Below are 21,600 nucleotides of genomic sequence, written 5' to 3'. Positions count from 1 at the left end.
TAGATGAGATCAGTACTGCTCTATGTCTTTAACTATGAACCTACAGAGAGAGCAGCTGTTAGCTTAGCTTAGCACAAACACTGGAAACAGACCGGCTGTTTTCCTCCTGTCCACTGTCTGTATGCTAAGCTAAGTCTGTCTTTTCTACTGTCTTTTCTTTAATGAACAGACTGGAGCTGAAACACATTTCAGCATATGTCCTGAAATGTCAAATTATCACATGGATTTCATAGCTATAACAAACTCAACCTGCTGTAATGCTGTGCAGGAGATATTCATGTCAAAACTCCAAAGACTAAAAAGAGTCAAATAAATCTTTGAATATTAATTCTTCAAGTAAAACAAATTACATTGTTCTGTGTTTCTATTTGAACATACAGACTCTCTGTTCTTCACCTAAAGAGACAGAGACTTAACCACTAAAATTCTATAAGCAGCGATCACAGCACAGAGCTGGCTGGAGTGAGCACAAAATACCCTAAAATATTTAATATATGAGTTGGGGGTTGTGGGCCTCTGACAAGACAAGAGAAGGAGTTGGACTCTGATTGAATGAGCCAATTTTCTCTGAAAGCTTGAAAGTAATGACATAATGGTAATACTTTGATAAGTCACATTGCACTAAACTAGAGCCAGTGTGATTGCAGAAAGCTTTGCTGCAATCTATGATAATTTCCCCCTGAGATTCTATCCCAGCCAGGCAGAAGCAATCTCATTGGCTTTGCATTTACTCTGATTATTGTCTCCAGTTTCCAAGAGAAAGGCCATTAGTTCCCCAATTACTGAGTTATATTCAAGAATGATTCCCTTTTTTTTTTTTTTTTTTTTTTTTTTTCAAAATGCCTACACATTAAGGGTCAATGATGCATTACATCAACAGAGCACTTCCACCATACGACAATGATTGCATTTTATTCACACCCTGAAAACAATCATGACAGGTTTATGGTTGCATTTCATTAGGGAGGCCTTCATGAGTGTAAACCTTCTATTAATAATTGTCTCTGAATGTGTGTATTGACCAGAAAGCCAAGCAGAAACAGTCTTGTAACTGTAACATCATTTATTGTTTTAAGGTTTTATATTTAAAATTCAAATTTGCACAGTAAAGTGTGAAGCTGAAGATGGAAGTCTCAAAAACAAATGCTCATGGAAAAGATCTGTGTCGTGAAAACAAGCAGGAAATAGCTGCATCTGTATGTGAATTACATTCACAATGCTCATCTTTCTAAACCATTAGTAATTAAGTGAACTCTCAGTATTGTTCCGGCTGAAGTGCTATTCATTTCTCACCACCTGATGGGATTTTTTTAAGCTCCAGGAGCTGTAAAGCTTGAGCTGAGGCCAGCAGGCTCTGGTATTTGGCAAGAATGACATAAGTGGTGAAAAGTTTGGGTAAGTGGTGGTCATTTGCCGGAGCTCCTTATTGTGTTCTCCAGTGCTGAAAATGCCGCCGGGCACATTCCCTCAGTTGAATAAGAACTTAATTATCTAAGCTACAGACTGCATTTATCAGGCATCCTGGGGAGGGTGTCTGTTATCACGGCTTCCCCTTCTTTTCCTCTGGGGGTCCCTTGGGCGCAGTCCTGTACACTGAATTGACTTCTGTGATCTCACATTTAAATGGAAGAGAGCAGGCATAGCACAGTCCTTTACCAACACTGAACCATAAATCAGGTTGTATCTCATTGTTTGTGTCCAAGTTAGATTTTTGAATATAATGTGGATTAGCAGTGAGCGCCCAAACATTTACTTGGCCATATAATTTAGAAATTTATAGGAATTCTGTTGGAAATTCATAGGAAAGGCTCATAAATCTATCACCAGCAGGCAGCTCTTTGTGAGAGGAACCGTGACAACACCCCTAAAGCTCACAAAAAGATGTTATATCATATCTGACATATTCAAATCCAGAGGAATTATGGCCCAGCTGAGAAATTTAGTGCATTTTAAAAACCTTTGTGTATCCAACATACTGTGTTTTTATACTAGCTTCATATCCTGTCCATAATTATTAAAATATCTTCACACTGCTGTTATGACTAACAGTATTTTCTACAATCTGTCCTTGTAAACAGGAATAATGAGTAAAATGTTTTCCCCCTTATCTGTTCACTCTCTTTGCTTCCATTCAAGGACAGTTTTTTTTATATGTTTAGTTTGAATGTGAACAATTTAATGCAAATCTCTACCTCTCTGGCTTGTGAAACAATATGTTCATTACCCCTGAGGGTGGCTAGTGACTGCTGTGGTATCCCAGGAGCTGGTACGCATCTTCCACCAGTACTGCTTAATTAGTTTGACTGCGTGCCTGGAGACCCGTTTTGCACTTGACCTTTCTGAAGGTAAGGCAAGCCGCACATATTGAACAGACCAGAGGAAATTAGGCGAGGGGATAGAGTTTCACATTGATTATTGGTGTGTGAGCTTGTACATACTGTACATTAGTTGGGTATTTATGATTGTGGTCTTCCATTGTGCCATAAGAATGTACGGCTTCTTTAAAAAAAAAAAGCCTTTCATTACTGTGGCACAGAGCATGTTGTTTTGCATCAGACATAAAGCATTGTGAGAAAATGTAACTTTGTTTTTTTTTTTTTTTTTGTATGCCTTTTAATTTAGAGGAACAGCTTGAAATATGATACTTGATACTTGGTTGTAGAACACGGTCAAAGAAAAGCCTTGGGAAATGATGACATATTCAGAAGTTGAATTGATGCAGGTACAGTTAGCTTGCATGCCATTTTAGTATTTAATGAGATTTTCTCTGGAGGGGTTTCTTGCCGGGGAAGGGAAGTCTGTTCTTCTCATTGTCCACTGGAGACAAGGAACATCCTCATTATCCTCAATTGCTTTGGCTCATTAGTGGGGACAAGGAGATTGTCCAATATAAATACTTCAACACTGCCCCCCCCCCCCCGAAATGGAAGAAGTCTTAGTAAAACCACACACTGTAGTTAGAAACAAGAAGCTGTAAATCTGGGTGCATTACATATGGAAGTTTCAAGTGACATTAGGAAAGAAATAGCAGTAAACTCAGTATATTATATATGTGCAATAAGCCAATTAATAGTATAAGATCGTTAATTTAACTTGCACTTCTTGCAGCATTACTGCGCTTTCTGGGACACAGCACATTTGCAGCAGTTTTTTTTTTTTTTTTTTTTTTCCGATATTGTCCCCACAATACAGAGATTACAGACACAAGCTTGTAAAGTGTGTGAAGTTTCAGGGTTAGAGCCTGAGTTGAATTTCAATAAGTTTTCAAGGCAGGAGTTATAAAAAAAAAAAAAAAAACCTTCTACAACTTTGGAGTTTGCAAGAGGTTCCTGCAAAGTACACATTTGAATGAGGCCTCTTATCTTTCTTTTTTTTTTTATTTTTCTTTTTATTTTGTAAAAATGAAAATAAATGGATTCTATAGCACTGTGGTAATAATTTTATTGTGTACTTCTGGGTATTTCTGATTAGTGGTGTTTTTTACCTCAAAGTTTTTCAAAGTTCATGACATTTGCAAAAGCTTCTTTGGTATTTACTTTGAAGGTTAGAATGGTCAGTCAGACAGCTTTTAGTTAGAGAACACTATGTTCTTTCATAATGAGGACTTAATGCATTGTATACATCAATGTACGTTATGTTTTCATTGCTATAACTGCAAGCCTGATATTGCAGGTTGATTGCCTTTGATACTGCAAGAAAGCATAAAAATTTAATGAACTCGAGCATTCGAGGAAAGGCTATTTGAAGGCTGTCATTTTCCTCTCTGCAACACGTCTTGCATGAATATTTCCAAAGAAATCACCTCACATTCTTCACCAGAAGTCGTATATAAACTAGCTATATGCACATCAGATAACACATCAAAGTGCTGGGAGGCTTTTCTCAGTGTCATGTCATCAAGCCCTCAGCATTCTTGGGGAAAAGTTCTAATTAACGGAGCTGAGATAAAGTTGAGCTTACTGCTAAACGGGCCTGTCTGCAGATGGCTCACTAAGTAGCAGGCAGCTGCAAACAGCATTGGCAGGTTAATCAAAATTTAATGAAGAATATCACAAATGACAGTTTAAATACGTATTGGCCAACAGACATGGTATACTGGAGGAGCACACTGGGAGTGAATATCCAATTTCCTTAATACCCTTCAGAAGAATTAATTACATATGAATATATTCGGAAAATATCTAGAATCCAGTGTCTCTCTACATTCCAGTTGCACTGCATCTTCACTGTAACACATCAAAAAGGCACACGAATCATACAATACAGTACAGTGTTCATTTAAACTTAGATGGATGCTTTAATGGGAACTCCTCAAATTAAAAAGTTTGTCATGTTTTCACCCTATCTGGTAGATTTCATGCAGCCTGTTTAATTTTTGTTCAGATGTGTTTAGACTATTCTCCCATCTGAGTTCTCAAATTCAGTATTTCCTGTTCCAAACAAATAGATAGACCAAAAGCTTAAAACAGAAAGCAGCTTTTAATCTAAAATCAATTTGACATATGAGCCTTAATTTGAAATGATTGTGGATGTTTTCTCTTTCTTAATCCTGTGTTAATGACATGTCTGCACTGTGTACACATTCCACCATGCATTTGCTGTCATATTTCTAAAACACAGTCTTAGTATAACCATCATAGATTAGCATATTATTCGTTTTATGTGTTATTATTATTGCTTTGTGCAAGGATTCCTTGGTGGTCTGCACGTTTTTTTGTCCTTCTGCTGAGAATTTCAGAGGAAATTATTAATGACATGTCAGATTGGATTCAGGGTGCAAATGTGGGAGGTTAATCTAGCTGCTAATCTCTCCCCTTTCAGAGAAGGAGCATGATCAAGTCCATCAAACAGAGGAATCTTGAAAGTTAATGAGATCAATGACATGCATGACAACATTTGGCAAGGAACATTTTATCTTTCAACAGACATAATGCAAACCTCTTGACACTACTGTGTTATATATTTTAGGAAATTTGGCCAGGAGATGCTTTTCATACTGTAATGAAAAAAATCTCACAAATGTAATGAATACATTTGACTGTATACTTTTACTAGGTACAATCACTAAATACCCATAGAGGCAAGAAAAACAGAAAATATCTCAAATTGTTGAATTCAAAATTTTTTGCATTTTATTTGAGACGACAACAAAAAATACACAGAAAAACTGAAGAAGCATTCAGTAAATGATAACTTAATCTGGCTTAATATAGTTATATATATATTTTTTTCTTCTGTTCTGTTGCATATATTTATTAAATTTGTCATTGTTGCCTATGAGCTTTTGTCAATAATAATGAGAGAGATTTCAGTCCAGAATAATTGACAAGCTGATTTTTATTATTCATTTGACATTTTGCTGCAGCTTCATGTTGAGAGCTCATTTTAACTGTAAAGCCAGTGATTCATTATCAGTGGAAATGATGACTAAATAAGCAATAGGTAATGAATATTCAAGCAGTGCCATTAATGAAGATCTGATGTGGCTAAATGTCAGGAAGGCAGGGTGAATTGGTTAATGAATTAACAGTGGTTGTCTAAATTCATATGTCATATCTTGTATGTAGAAAAGAAAGTATATCATTTAAATAAATGGCACTTAACATCATTATGACCAAGCATGATGAGAAACCATTCATGATTTATATTTTAATTTCTCTCTATAATTTTATATCATGGAAATTTGCACATTAAACTTATTTTAACATTTTGTTGAAGATACCCTCATTTTAACATCCCTCTGGAAGTAACCTTTTTTTAAAAACAGCAGTGTATGTATGGCACTCTCAATCCCATTTGAAGTCTTGTCCCACGGTTTCGTAGAATTTGATATTAAATGGCCTATAAAACTCCTGCAGCTGGTCTATGACCTCCTGGTCGATCTGCACGTGAGTTCTGCCCTTAGATTTGCCGAGGCAGCGCGGCTGGCTGCTGCTCTCTGGCTTCTTCAGACAGGGGAAACCTTTGGTTCGATTAAAGTAGAAGTGTTTGTCCGTGATTATTCTCTTCAGTCCTAAAAAGTCCTGAACACGTCCCATTTCCCCTGCTGGATCCGTGATCAGACGCTCCCCGCTCACAAAGTGCATCTGTGACAAGCGAAAATACTGCAGCCAGTTCTCCAGGTGCAGAATATACATCCCAATCCGAATGGCGTTCCAGGAAGTGTCTACTAGACCCAAACTTCTGTTCTTAAAGGCCAGTTCTTCAAACGTAGGGATGTCAGGCTTTTTGGAAAGAGTCTGTGTGTAGTCAGAGATGGCTCTTGTGACTGGGTTACGCACTACAACAATCAGCTTTGTCTCATGGGACATGCTGGAGATGCGTCTGGGTGCCTCTCTGGTGACAAAGTAGCTTGGAGTCTTCTCTAATGTGATCTGGCTGTCTAGTGTTCGTGGCATTAGTCCCCTTGGGAAATAAAAAAAAAAAAAAAGAATAAAGAATCAGATAAGTCACCAAGAGTTGCTATTTTCCTGTCCAGAAGTATTTCCACATACATATGTTTAATGGATGACAGTTACAAATCTAGAAGTCAGAGGAGAGTTTTGGTTTAGTAATTTAAACATGCCCAATAAAAATCAATACTTTTATCATAAATAGTAGTATTTAAAAACAGCCATAGCAATAACGTGTTATAATAAACATGCATGGACTATACATCAGATTGCATGGCATTTAAGGTCTTAGCAATACAATAATAAATAAGACAAAAATACTGGAAAAGAGCATATGTCAAGTATGTCTAAATCTTAGTATTACAGAAACATGCAAATAGTTTTATATATGTTGTACTGAAGAATTATTCAGATACATTACTTAACAGTATAATTATTTAAAAATGTACTACTATAACATAAAACACAAATTTATATGTAAAAGTCTTGCATCTGATGTCAAAGTAGCACATCACACATTAGATTAAAAATAAAGCTGTTCACAATGCAGGAGAGTGACTCGTCATTAGTTTCTGTTTTATTGGATTTTATTTTATTGGATTTTTGTAAGCGATGTAAGCAACATTTAAATTTTGCAGCCGATCATTTCATTGATGTTTAGTTTAATGTACCGAATGACAGTGTATATGCATATTTCATGCATATTTTAGATGTTTGTCATAGTTCATCTTAATTTGTAACCAGGAACTACAAATGTCAAACATAGTCAGGTAAAAAGTACAGTAGGAACTAGAAAATAGTCTAACGATACTTCAAAAATTGCAAAATGCAGTATCACACATTCAGCTAACACAGAGTATCGATGATGGTTGACCAAGCCCGGATAAACACAATGGGAATGTATTTGTTAGACATCCATTGGTGACAGGACAGCTTGTACAACAAAAGCATTAATCATAATTATCATCATGCTGCCAAGATAACGGTTTTGCAAACTACAAGCAAATGTTTTATATTTGTCATGTGAGTTTCCCTTCCCAGTGTAATATGTCATTCAGCTTTGGCACTTTGGTTCAATAACAGTTGATTAATGGGCATCTGATGTTGCATCAGCCACAGTTCAGACCATCCATTCTTTTGTTTGTGGTTACTTTTAAACACAAAAGTTACTCTGTTGTAGCATCAGTACAATATTGCTGTGGTCTGACAGTACTATTAAAATGGTCTTTTACTTTTATGATTACATAAGATATTGCACCTGAATTTCTTTGTCTCACCATGTGAACCAGTGGATTTCAGATACAGTAGGTTAGTTCTGATGATTAAATACCACACTTTCTTTATTATTACTGGGGGAAAGCTTCGATTAAAATCTAACCTTTCACAAAGCTTCCCCTCTCAAGGTAGAGGTAGCCATAGGTTACCTCTAAAGTCTTGGAAATATTGATCCATTTAGCTTTATTTATGAATCCTGAGTTGTTGGCTAGGGTGCCTCAGGGCCACTAGGCAACTATTAATCTTTTATGAGAACAGCACCTTTTCAAGCAAACAGCTTTGCTACACATTTAAAAAAAAAAAACAAAAAAAAAAACAAACTTGCAGGCATTTTCCTGGAGGTGCAGAAACTAAACATATCTTTGGTTGTGTGTTGAGGAAAAAGTCTTTATCCGGCTTGTCAATTCCATAAATTTTCACCTTCCTCAAAGATTGCATTAGTGATCCTGTATGTGCTGGTTCAAAACTACAACTTGTCATGTCATAAAGCTGGACTGAGCACATACAGTAAAAGGTCACAGATGGCTATTCTTAAAGTAGTGTATATATACAGCTGCCTGGTGTTGTCTGTACTGCACTATTATGTAGACAGCAGGTTCACACATGCACTGAAGCAATAGGACTGTGGGAATAAGGTGTTTATCGAAAGATGTTATATTAAGAGGAGATTTCACACGGAAAATTTTCTCTCATCTTAGCTGTTTTTGTTTAAATACAGAACAAAAAAAAACCCTTAAGTAAGCATGTTCATCAGAGGGAATTGCAACATGTGCTAATTTAGTTTGAATTATTACCCCCCCCCCCAGTTATTTTTTTTAATAACTTAACAGTTACACAACAGAAGCTGTACAAAAAAAGCTCTGACGTGTTGTTCCTGTTTACTGCTGCTGTTTTTGAGGTGAAAGTTTTGACTTCAACATGTAAATGTAGCTTTATGAATACATATACATAAACCACAGCCAGCAGAGATAAAACACACAATACGTCAAGGTGTTGTGTGAGTGTGTGTAAAAAGCACTGCAATTGAGACATTGGATGACATCTGCAGGTAATGTGAATCAGGGTTCAGTACAACGATAGGGCATCTTAAATGAAAATACAAAGCTGTCTTATGAAAGAATATGAGGGGATACTTACACAGGGTTAATTTAACCCTTTGCTTTCACTTTTGTTGCTTATAGTTCAAGTTAACTTGACAGTAACTCCACAGCTCCCTATCTGTGTTGCATACATTTGTTAATCCACATCTACTCTGCTAAACACTGTGGAAGTGTAAGTAGTGATGGATGTCAGATGTTTGATACAGAGGCTTTGTGTATTTCCAGGGAGTGAATGGATGAAGAGGGAGGAGGCCAAAGAGAGGGAGAAGAGATGCAACAATAGAGACAGAAACAGGGAGAGAGCAAAGGAGATGCAAATGATAGATTGAAAGGTGAAAAAATGAGACTGATTAAGAACCAGCCCAGGAGTTGGTGATAGAGAGATGGATAATCTCAAACGCAGAGACAAAAATTGGTTCATGACTATCTCAGTGGTATGTTAATTAAATCCTATCTAGTTCAAAACACAAGACTGGAGCCAAGTATAAAAATAATTGACAGATACATAAAAACAGGCCAACATTTATATTAACTTAGTGTCTTCTGCTAAAGGGCCGATTACACTGTTTGTACACTCAACAAACATAGTGGACCATTTAAATTCTGATTGGAAACACCAAATTCAAGTTTTCCACTTAAAATTCTTCTTTGAAAGCAGACAACACATTATGAATTCACACCAAATTGATGAAAACAGAAATTTATTCTGTTGCGCATCATCTATTTATGAGTCTAATTTCACTCAGTGGCTCGTCAAACTGATCCCAACAGTGCAGCACCTGCTTTCTCTGAGCTCCGGGTGTCTGATGTTTCACCTGTAGCAGTCAGTTGAAATGATTAACTTGCAGCTCTAGCCAAGAGGAACAGGGTGCAATCAAATGATCAAAGAATGGTAGTCTTTATTTATACTGGAATCAGGATTATTTATAAGGGATGCTTTCATGTCAGTGGGAGGAATCCAGGCCAGTCCCACTCTACCTGTCTTGGAGTGAAGTTAATGAGAAGCGCTAGGGCTGTCTGTAATATCTACAAACATTGTTTTGATCTGGCGTTTTGTAGCTGGGGCTCATGTTCATGTTCATTTGTCTGGTCATCACAAATTTAGCATTCATCTGAGCCAGCTCCACTACAGCCACTTTTAATGGCTACATATTCAACCTTAATGGCCATATGTGCCTTTTTAAATGATGTAACAAACAGAAAGCAAGTGTTGAGCAGAGTTATTATTTTTAATAAATCATTTTCTTTGCTCACTCAAACACAGGGCAGCAGTAGCCTCAATATGTGTCGGCTCATTTCTGAGATTGAATCAGGCCAGAAGGGGAACATGTGATACCTGAGGCAGGTGTCTGAACCAACCATTTGGAATTTACTTTTCTGGGGTTTTTTTTTTTTTCCCTCCCCCATGCCCCCAAGAAACTATCAGCCCTGCACACAGCATCTGAAACTAAAAGATAACATTTTGAGTCTGTACTGTGGCAGGTTCTGGTTGCAGTCCTTGCTTGGTAATAATTACTCAAAATTAGAAAATTGTAATTCTAATGGAATTGCTTGGAGGGAAGTTGCTGGTCTTAAACATGCTGTAAACTGCCACATGCACACATATACACACAAACCCAGATTCACCTCGATTACCTACCATTTGAGTGAAGTGCTATGATTGATTACCACCTTCTCACCCAGAATCAAAGCTAAATTCTTTTGGGGTAATTTACAATCTTCTTCAATTTTTAGTGAAACCTGAAGTCAGTATGCATTACTGGTTTGGCTTTGACATTTTAATGGCTCTGGCAAAATGAACTCAGGTGTGGAAGATCTGCTCAGTACTGTAAATGAGACCTGCACATGGTTGAAAGTGGGTGCTTCAGCATTGCATTTGAGGTACAGTACTTTTTAAGGTATTATTATAAACAGTTTATTTTATTCTGATTATCCTTGAAAATTAATATATAAGTAAAAAGGGACCTGGCTGGTTAATAATACAATAATAGGAGCATTATTATTTGACTCAAGTGTTTGTTCAGCTTTTGTGATAATTATTTCAATTTCAATAACTCAATGTAATGTATACTGTGAATACTGAGACACAGGAGAGGGGGAAAAAACAAAACAGGTACTATCTTAATCACCTAGGTCCAGCTCCATCTGCTTAAACACAGATGGAGGGCAGACTCCACTCGTCTGTTCTGCCTTGGACATTGGGGCTTCTCTCCCGGGCTGTGCTGCCCGTCTGCCCTGCCTTCTGGTTGCTCTTTCCAACAGCTTCTTTTTCCTCTCTGGTCCAGAAGCAATCCGCTTTAGCCTTCAGTCACCTGGACCACCCGTCCAAGGTTCTCAATTCTTTCAATTATATGAATTCAATTAACTTTCTGTTAAATTTATTCGTGTAGCATCAAGTCTGGATACAAAAATCATCTCAGTTACTATACATACAAAACCAACAAATCTCTCATGAGCAAGCAGTTGATGGTGCAGAGGAAAAACTCATCTTTAATTGAATAAAACCTCCAGCAGAACTAGGCTCTGAGTTTATGGACATTTCAAGACTTGTTGTTCCCCACCTGTCTACAATGCCCTGAGACCTTTGAGTCATCTGCTGCACATACCCACCTCCTCATTCGTTTCCCATTTCCTTATCACACAGTACATATACCAGCTCTTTTGCTAAATTGCCAAGTTCCTCTAGTCCCTGTGGACTTGTCTAGTCATTGTGAGTTTTCTGTTCCAGTTTCTGGTGCTGGTGTTTTTGTTGCTGTTGGCAGAACCTGCCTGCAGTCATCTCCCTGCCTGTGTGGCTGCATTTGAGTCCTCCTTCCTGTCGCCTTGTACGGTGACTTTGTCAAGCAAACTCTGAAATTAAACAGACTTATTTAGAAATTGCCTCACACTAGTATTGCATGTATTCATTATTAAATACGGCCTGTTTAAACTGGAATTTAGGACAAATAATAAAATGAAATAACGCTTTGTAAATTTTAAATCTACTTTTTCTAACAATTCTGCTCGGTGATAATTTGATTAATTTTTATGTTAGATTAGTTTTATGTTGCCCCATTTCATGAGAGGCAAGTTCCAAAAAAAACAAGTATATGTCTGTAACTCTTATCTATATGTAGTTAAGGTCAACAGTGCAAAGCATGGAAAGTATGGGAGTCACAGCCATTTAATGAGCTGCAGTGTGCTCATAGCTAGTCTGCATATTATAGTGACCCTGAAAGAGCCTGTTGGCTATCGCACTGAAAGATCTATTTCTGTTGGCACAGTGGAAGCAGGAGGTCTGGAGTTCATACTCTGAATGCTGCTAAATCATTAGCGAGGAATAAGGCCCAAACATGGCTGTCTTTATCTGAAAATACCAAGGACTCCCCATTAAACCTAAATACACCATTCTTCTGCTGTGTATATTTCCACTGGGAGTCCATGCTACACTTTCTGCAGCAGTAGACTCAGTACTAAACAACAATTAGACTGTTGTAGTGTCACCAATCAAGAGTCAGGTTCAAGGCAACAGTTATATTACCCTTTGTTCTTCTGATAATTAAATATTTATGCAATATTCAAAGTACATGTACTAAGGCAAATATTCAGGAATGTGTGCTAGCTATTGCATTTGAATCAAGACTATACCACAGGTTGATCTGAGCACAATGACATCTGCAGTATGTACTTTACATTTACAATACAAGTCCAAGTTCCTCATACAAGTTCCTCCTCTGAAGAACAACAGATATTCTCAGTAAAACTGAATCATGGCAAACTGAACAATCAGTCTGAATATTTGCTACATAAAAGTGGCTAACATGGCCTGCTGCTTTAAAGCATTAAAGGTCAACAAACATAGCATTTATTTGAGGCGAAATTTAGGGCGGTGGTCATTATAGATCAAAATGTCAGTTTCAAATAGAAGATGACAGCTCAGAGAAACAAAGGTGATATTGGCCTACATACAATTCCTATGGCTTTCAGAGCAAAAAACAAAACTTTTTCCAAACAGAGACAAAATCAGCTGTTCTCAGACTGCAAAATCTAGTTACCACAGTCAAAAGGTCTCTGATGGACAAACTAAGCAAAGTTAAACTGGACGTTAAAGGCTGTTTGGTGCAGGGTTGTGATATAACAGACTGAAAACTGCAGAGATCCACCCCCCATGCATGTGACAAACTGCAAAGAAATGAACAAAAAATGCTGCGTGTTGCTGCGTCATATCCAGTGTGTTACTTTTCTTCCATGGTGTAAAGTGAAGCTGAGAAAACAGTGGACTGTTCAGCTCTGCACAGTGTGTCTTTGTTGAAACTGAAACTTTTAAAGAGCAACCCTGGTTCATCAGGGATGCAGACCATCAGAACAAGTAAAGGTCAGCTTTGAATCATCTCCTTCTGAACAATCAATGAACTCAGAATTTATTACTGTCATTTCACTCTGGTTTGAACTTAAAACTAAACGTTGCATATTGTCAGTTTCACGACGAGCTCCCAACGAAGCTTTACAAAAAACACATTTTCATATGTAATATTCACACACAAACATAAGACATTCATGTCTTAGACATGTGGTTTACAGATCACTTACTTGTGAAATATAAGCAGTTTTACGTGATAATGTAATATCACAATCCACACTGACAGTCACCCAATGATCCAAGGTTGAAAATGCTGATCTCATTGGGATTTAATGTAGAAACCATCAATCACAAGAGTTTCTACAGAGGCAGAACGATTTAAAGAATAGCTTTTACCTCCCACTGGACAACAAATGTTTGTCATTACAATAACTAATAATGAACACTGCACATTAGAAAATATGCAGGCTCACAGGGTAACCAGGGAGAGGCCTGAATCAAAGTATCCATTACATGCTGTGTTTGTCTGGTCTCTAGACTAATTGAACAACAAAACAGTTTCACAGCAAATTAAGATAAAAGTCTCCTAGGCTCTCGTCGCCCATGTGTTATCACAGAAAGCAGCATGCAGAGGAATGATGGTAACATTCCTTGGCATTGTACACAGAAAGTGTTGCTTCATGGTGACATTTTGTAGAAGGAATAGATTAGTTTGTATTAGGCATTGCATTTTCAGACAAAAACCAGAATAGCTTTATTGTGTAGCTTTAGGTTTTGTTATCCTCTGATTTGATTATTGCGACTGGAAAAAGTAACACTGACATAAGAAAACAGAACAAGTGCAAAGACTAATTATTATGGTCTGGTTAAAAATGAAGGAGGATCAGTGCTGTGCTGTCACAGCAGTGTTTTTTTTTTTTCTTTGCAGATGTTTTCAATTGTCTTTGGAAGTATTGGATTTTTGTCTTATTGGAGTTTAAAAAATACGTTTTTGCTTTTTTTTTTTTTAAATGGATGATTTAATATTATTTTTAGATTTTCATCATCATTAGTCAAGTGCTGGTTTGTCAACTCTGTTTCCAAACTTTCTTTTCATCCTTTTGAAAACTACCATGGGAAATTGTGTTTCATACAAACCATTTGTCCTGAAATGTCCTGGAAACCCAATAACACACAGACTTTCTCTCTGCTGTCCAAACCCATTAACAGTTTGCATTACGCAGGTAGACTGTGCAGAGAAAATGTTCTTATGCTGCATGATTCTCATAATGTCTGTGCCACTGCGCTTCCTAAAAATGTCATTTTCCTCTTTCCTGATATGACAGCATAGATCCAGCCTCCACCGGAGAGCCTGCTCCATTATTAAAGTATCACTCACTTAGATTACAGCTGTGATGACATCAGATCATTAATCACCAGCAACAGGGGCCTACTGCCTTGAAAGTCCATTAAGAGTTAACAAAGAACAATCCAGATGAATACTGCAATCCTGCAGCCAATTCAGCTAGGTGAGGGAACAGAGGTGAATAACAATTCAGCAATCTGAGAATTCAGCATCTATTGCTCTAATTTAATTAGAGACAAATTAGGTGAAAATAGCAGACTGGGCCAAATGTCTTGCAACAGCAGATCTTTTTAACACGAAGCCCATTCTCAGCCAAATAGTCACATTAAACCATATTTATAGCAAGAGAAGGCAGTCCAGTTGTATTTTAAAAAAATAAATCCATATTTAATCATTGTCATTTCAGCTCTAAACTGTTGTTTGCCTTGAAATAACAATTATTCATGGTTTAGTCTGCAGAGGGAAATGACTGACACTTGCTCTCCTTGAGCAATAACACGTTGAATTGAAGTGAGCTACGAGCTGTCACATTAACATGTGGCATGGGAAAGTATCCGCCGACATTGAAATGAAGACACAGAGACAGGAAAGCCTCTGAAGTCCTGAACTGCACATTTCCAGATTAGATTTACTGCTTACTCTGTTTATTTTCCGTATGTTTCGATTAATTTACAGCTGCTGGACTGATGAACACACAAAATCATTTCAGTAAAGGAATTTTGCAGCTTTTTGTTATCTTTATGGCAGCGAATATAAAAATGGTTTATAATATAATAATTTACATGAAATGCCCTTTAGGATCATAACATTGTGACATAGCTTTAAGCAGATAATGTCCTGTAAGTAATACCTTATCTGTTACTCATTTGTCAGTTTTACAGCAGCACTCACCGAAATTCTGATTTCTCAAATTTTAATCATTTGAGCTGTAGAAGTTCTTTCTAGATATACAGTGTAGCCTGAAGCAATGTGACAGTCATTGATATTATAAATGTAGAGCAGATGGTTGAGACACCTTTTGCAGATTCACTATTTACTTATAGTTTATGTTGAGGAAAGTAGACAGAATAGATGGCAGAGAGGAGGGAAAGCTCAGGCAGGATATGGTCTGTGGCCAACAAGGCTACGCTGAGTGTCTGAAACTCAGGAAACATGAAAAACTGTATCTGTCATACAGCACATTTTATGACCATGCACATACACAACCCATCACTAATGACTTCATCAACAACTCTGTTTCTCAAAGAGATAGTCCTCTTCTTCTTAAAAAAAAAAAAAAAAAAAGCCCTATAGGTTGTTGGTGCAAGCAGCTTAATATGAAGGATAGATAGAGTTGCAACATCTACAGTAGAGGCAGTGTCTGTGTCTGGAGACCGTGAATATTTGTACAAAATCTTATGGAAATCCATTGTATATTGTTGAAGTATGCAACAATATCAATCAGGCGGTCAAGTGATGGACCACTGATTTATTGATGGCTAATATTAAAGTGTTCCAAGTTGTAAACACTTATTATATTAGAATAAATTATTATAAAGTGCCTTCAAACTAAAGACTCTCCACACCATAAGTGTTACCAGATGGAAGCGACTATTGATTATCACAAATCCTAGAGCTTCAGCATGTGAGTGGTCCACAATGACATTATTTCCTGAATTATTCAAATAAAGGAATAAAAGCACCATCTTTTCACATTTCAGACTGATCTCACTGGGGAAACATCTCTGAAAGAGTTGTTTTCTAATTAATGTTAACCAGTACATGTTTCTGAGCTGCACTGGAATGAAGACAGCTCATTAATAATGCAGAGTTACGCCTCACCAACCCTCACTCTATAATGTGTACTTTTCGATGTTAAATGAGAACCATCTAACTTTCTGTCCTCATCAACCTTTCTGATGATACTGTTCCAGAGCTCCCTGCCTCCCTGAGCCAATTAATGTGGACCTGGAGAATATTTGTTGCTGCAGCCTCTCATACAATTTCAACACTTCTCAGAGAGTCTGCTGAAAGTGCTTCTGACTCCTGTGAAATCAATAGAGCTGAGATGCCCTTTCAAGTCTTGATGGTGTACAGCGACGTGTTTTTGTTTGATCTTTGTGATTCTGTGGAGAATGGAGGGTGGGCGGGGGGGGGGATATGGCCAGAAAAGTGCAAGTAAATTGGTGGCAGTGAAATGTTTTATCAGGTCCTGTATGGTTACATGAATACCCTCGCACAAAATAAATGAGGCTATGTGTGTGTTCTGCTCAGGAGGCACAGTAATGAACATTGCACCATTTTTCTTCTGAGCCTAAATGATCTGTCACACGCTTAATGTAACAGGACAGGCTTTTCCACAACGAGCGGCCAGTGCACTGAATCTGACGAGAGTTCATTTGGTGTCACATTTATGTTTCTATCAGCTCAACAGATATTAGCCGCTGAGAACGAGTTCAGATATAAACAAGGAAGATCTTTTTTTTATCCTCTTCGGAAAACTGTATTTTTGAGTTTGGGCTAATTAGGACTGAATAGTAGTCAATCAGTTCGTCCTCGTCATCTTTTGAAGACACCGTGACACTTGCAGTTGCTAATGAGAACTGTGATGTGGTTGATAGCTCAGACAAAAAATAGTAAGTGGACCTTGTGTAGAGAGTATTTAGTCAAATATACTTACCCCAAGGTCAATAACTTCTGAGCTAAAATGAATTAGTTAATCAACAGAAAATGACTGTAGCCCTGTGAGACTGTAGCACTAATTAAGGTTAGTCTGTCAAACTGCTGCCGCCAAGGTCAAGACTGAACTTTGATGTTCAAAGTTTGCATTATGTCAGCATGTCAGCAGTTAACACCCATACACTTACTACATCGGATAGCATGATATGGGAGTGCTGAAAGTAGGATTTATGACTGATGGGAGTAAGGTTAGTAGTTTTGGCATTTGAAATTAAAAGGTTGACCTGTTGGTGGCACTATATGGTCAGGAGATCAACAAAGTAAATCAAATTCATCCTCTAAAGGACCAGAAATATCTTCACCAAAGTTAAAGGCACTCCAAGCAAACATTTCACTGTAGATGTTTTTAGAGAGCCAAAATATTAACATTTACAGCTTTTCAAATAATAAAAATTGCTTATTTTTATAATAGTAAATAAAGTTGCCACTAGCAGCTGTTTTCATTATTGTACATCCGCAGGTTATTTCCAGGTTTTTATTGTGTTCTATCTGTCTAGATAAAGCTCTTGGCTCATTGTATTTTATTTGTATTTTTGTACTGTGTGTTTATAGCTTGATAAAGGTCACTATGAACTCTGGTGTTTACTACTTTTTAAAAAAATTTCATGGCTAAAAAAGTATGACAATAAAAGATAACTGGATAGTGCTAATAAAAAATTGCCATTGTTTGAATTCCATTGATACACAGACAAACAAATATACTGGCCTACTGAAGAGTCACTCACTGTAACAAAGCACAACATGTAGCATTTACAAACATGTTACTTGCCTATAGAGACAAGTGAGCCATTTAATCAAAACGGAAAGACACTTCAGGTGACGCACTACCAACAACCTAAACGCAGTGGCAGATAATCACTGAGGACCAGTCTAATAGCAGCACTCAGATGCCTGTCAAGTTGAATAACTTTTTCTACAGCCTGATTTAATCCACTCTGTGTATGGATTTATCTTCAACGTACGAACTCTCATCTTGTGACAAGTGTTTTAGCTTTGTATTGCACCACAATGCCTCATCATATCAGTGAGGGGCCTCTCTTTGTCTGTCCTTAAATCTAAAGTGAAGGACTGTAAAGCTCAGTCCTTTGGTTTCATAGTTTGCTGCTAATGAAGTCAACTGTTGCTACTGCATCATTAAGCTCAATTTAGATGGTAGATTTAAGTGGCGGAAGGTTGCTGGTGCAGTGAGTGGACTAATGGTTGGGGCAGGACAATGTGTTAATGTCTGTTGGGGAAACAAAAAATGCCCTGCAGCTTTTCTTTTGTCCTGTAAACCATCTACTTTACTGCTTTATTTGGTTGTAGTTCAGACATTTAGCTGGTGTTTGGATAATTTTTGCCAGTGTCATGTTGAGCCTTTGGTACAATTACTGACTTCATTACATCCTGTCCGTGTCAGTGTTTGGCCTTGGGTGTGCATGTTTCCATAAATTAATCGATCCACCACTGTAAAGGAATATCCTCTGAGCCTATATTAAATATCTCCATGTGCCAAGTTATTTGCTAAGTTAAGCTATTTAACATGGTTTTCTAGCTCACTATATTAAATGTTACACAACCAGTTTGTTTCTAAATCAATTTAATTTGTGAAATGCACACAATAGAAAGTGTTTTTAAATCATCTTAGATCTTCTGATTTAAAAAAAAAAAAAAACTAAAGGGTCCTTCCTGTGTAAAATGACTTTGCAGTTTGAGCTTAATAAACAAGTATAACATACGGACAATGAACATAAATATTAAAAGTGACTTTAATACAAGCAGATTATTGAACAAGTATTTGCTTTGTAACTTTCCAGAAACTTCTGGACTGTTTTGCATCTTACATGAATTATTATTATTATTTTTTTTTTATATATTATTATTTCTCCTGGTCCATTAGTTTGAAGCTGAAAAGGACTCATTCCCTCTTCAGGCCTTTTGAGATAACTGACACTTTCTTTGTGTTTGTTTTCATAGTAGATTTTCTTGTTGCATCTGCTTCAATACAGTTTGACAGTCTTTCATACCTGCATTGTCTATACTCACAATAATATTGATACATTTATTATCACCCTGAAATTAAATGTCGGACATAACAAGACTGCTAATACATTTAGATGAATTAACATGTCCAATCATCTTTGGACTTTAAGGACTGATCCTTAAACCTTTGCCTTCATTGCTGAGATATGCTGCATCACTGCCTGATTAAATAAAGACGATATTGTTGGTAATATTACAAATGTTCCAAGTTTTTAACATATTACGCAGAACATTTAGTTACTCACCTCAAGACAGTGTCTCCTCCTTTGAAAATGACAGTTTTAATGTAAGCAGTGTCTCTGAAGCCAAAAAATTAAACACATGTAGAACTAGAAATAAAAAAAAAAAAAAAATCATATCCTTTCATTAAAGGCATCAGGTGAAAAGGTGCAAAGTAAATTAGGTACACCTCATGTTGTGCATGTCTAATGAGATCTGAGCAGACTATTAGCTGAATATCATTGGCAGGTACTCATACACATCCAGTGCAGCCTGAGAACAGGCTTCTTTACTTGGTCAATGTTTATCGTTTCTCTGTCTACTGCTCTTGCCACACTGGTGGCTTGTGGGTATGTGAGTTCAGAGCTGTTTAGAGAACATCTGCAGACTTAAGTGCAACATTTCAGGTGGTGCATGCTCAGTTTTACTTAGAAGAACTTGGATTTTTCTTATTTTTCATCATTGTATCTATTGCAGTTTGTTTTCCACGTAATTGGTTAAATGCTGAAAATATGAACTAGACAGGTGTCTGGTTCATACATTCAACAGGGGCCACCAAGATCAAAATGAATCAAGGGAGCAGCTCACCGGTGGGTGGAGGTGAGGCTGTGGGCTCGTTGTAACATTTTGTGCCTGCGTGTAACCTGTTTGAAGGCAGCTGGGAACCTGAGGGCTGCCCGTGTCACCTCTGCTTTTGACTGTGATTGCGTGAACAAGATCCTGTGTCGGCTACATGGAGCTGTCTGCTCAGCACCATGGAGCTGACAGCTCGCATCTGGAGCGCAGAGCAAAACACCATCACATGAAGGCAGGAGCAGGATCAAAGCATGTCGTTTTAGTGGTGACACAAAACTTTGGTGTGTGTGCATGTGTGCAGTGTGTGGTAGCCCCAGTCTGTGCATTATCACCTAATGCTGGTTATTGAGCTATAGTAAAAACAAGTGTATTACTGTGAAGTGCCTTAGACTGTGCCCTTAATGTAGAAATCAGGTTAAATGGACATTTGCAGGAGGAAGTACCTACATCAGGACCTCACATTTCACCAGAGCCCCCTGTCTGGGTTCATTGTACTGTGCTGAGTGACAGAAGTAAAGCCAGTACAGCATCCATGCAGAAATAAATCAGGGCATAAGCATCTGTATCACAAAATCAGGAACGAGTGCTTCATTGTTTCTTTTCCTTTTTTTTTTTTTCCTCACCTGTACCAATCCATCCCTCTGTCATAGTTTCTGTCGAAAAAGTGCGGCTCTGTTCCGAGTGCGCGCACATCTGGATGTATCCGGATGAACTCCAGCACCGCCCTGGTGCCTCCTTTTTTTACACCGACTATTAACGCGTTAGGTAGCTTCTTGTTCCCATATTTTTGCGCAACACTCATGTTTCTCGGCTTCACGTCAGTCCAGTGGCTCCCAGACGAGGAAGAGGCTTTATTTTGTCCGCCTAGATCGCTCGATCCTCGCCGGGCAGCAGACTCGTCCAGAGCGGACCTGACTTCCAGCGAAGCGCAGTTGTCTAATTTTCCCAGAAGTTTTTTCCCTCCCGCGTTCTTGGTCGGCGGGCATCTCTTCCCCTCGTATCCCTGGTTTGTCATGATTGTGCTGCGACAGAAAATGATACTATAGCACAAATAGGTGCACGACAGGGATACGGTGAACATAAAAGCGAATCTGGCGCTGAATTTGTTCGTAGATGAGAGGAACCTTTGCGCCATGGCTCCATGGGTTCAAAGTGCTGCATGATTTTCCATCGGAGTCTTCCTTCCTCCTCTCTTGGTCTGAGGTCGGAGTCTGGCAACAACGTGGGATCCAAAGTCAGACAGAGTGCCATATGAGGATAGGGCTGGCTTCTTGGAGGCATGAACTGCGCGTAACTCGCTTCATTTTCTTTTCGCAGGCTGCTGAACTATGCGAGAGAACTTGAAGCATCATTTTAGTAAAAATGGGTCAGTCCTCATTTAAACAAGTTGTTCTTAAGCACTTTGAAGTGAGTCGTTTGAGTCAATTACTGATGCCACTGTCTTAAAATGAAGCCCACAGGAATTTTGACGCCCATCCTCATCCTCCTTCTCCTTGTGTGTCGACTCTGGAATGAAATGGGGGGGGAGAAAAAAAAAAAAAGTCCAACGCGTCCTTGGTGTCCCTTAAAACTCAGCAGCGCGATTGTTCTGCTCGTCTCCGACGGGATTTCGAT

At 38.0% G+C, this 21,600-nt stretch overlaps 1 protein-coding gene across 1 annotated transcript; it reads right to left on the bottom strand.

Moving 5' to 3' along the window:
- Positions 1–5,786: 5,786 nt before the first annotated feature.
- On the bottom strand, positions 5,787–21,121 carry hs3st2 (heparan sulfate (glucosamine) 3-O-sulfotransferase 2). The gene is made up of 2 exons (XM_026326168.1): positions 20,610–21,121; positions 5,787–6,405 (listed from the first exon to the last, which is right to left on the bottom strand). The coding sequence occupies exons 1-2, from the start codon at positions 21,119–21,121 to the stop codon at positions 5,787–5,789; spliced, it is 1,131 nt and encodes a 376-aa protein (XP_026181953.1).
- Positions 21,122–21,600: the final 479 nt, after the last annotated feature.

Source organism: Mastacembelus armatus, chromosome 8 (assembly GCF_900324485.2).
Source record: "Mastacembelus armatus chromosome 8, fMasArm1.2, whole genome shotgun sequence".
Taxonomy (NCBI): Eukaryota; Metazoa; Chordata; class Actinopteri; order Synbranchiformes; family Mastacembelidae; genus Mastacembelus; species Mastacembelus armatus.
Note: the sequence above shows the minus strand (reverse complement) of the source record. Positions and strands in the feature narration are given on the sequence as shown.

Coding starts and splice junctions, on each gene's coding strand:
- hs3st2 (XM_026326168.1), bottom strand. CDS start 21,121: ATGGCGCAAAGGTTCCTCTCATCTACGAACAAATTCAGCGCCAGATTC. Junction 6,406..20,609: donor AGAGGGATGGATTGGTACAG/GTGAGGAAAAAA, acceptor TTATTTCCCAAG/GGGACTAATGCCACGAACAC.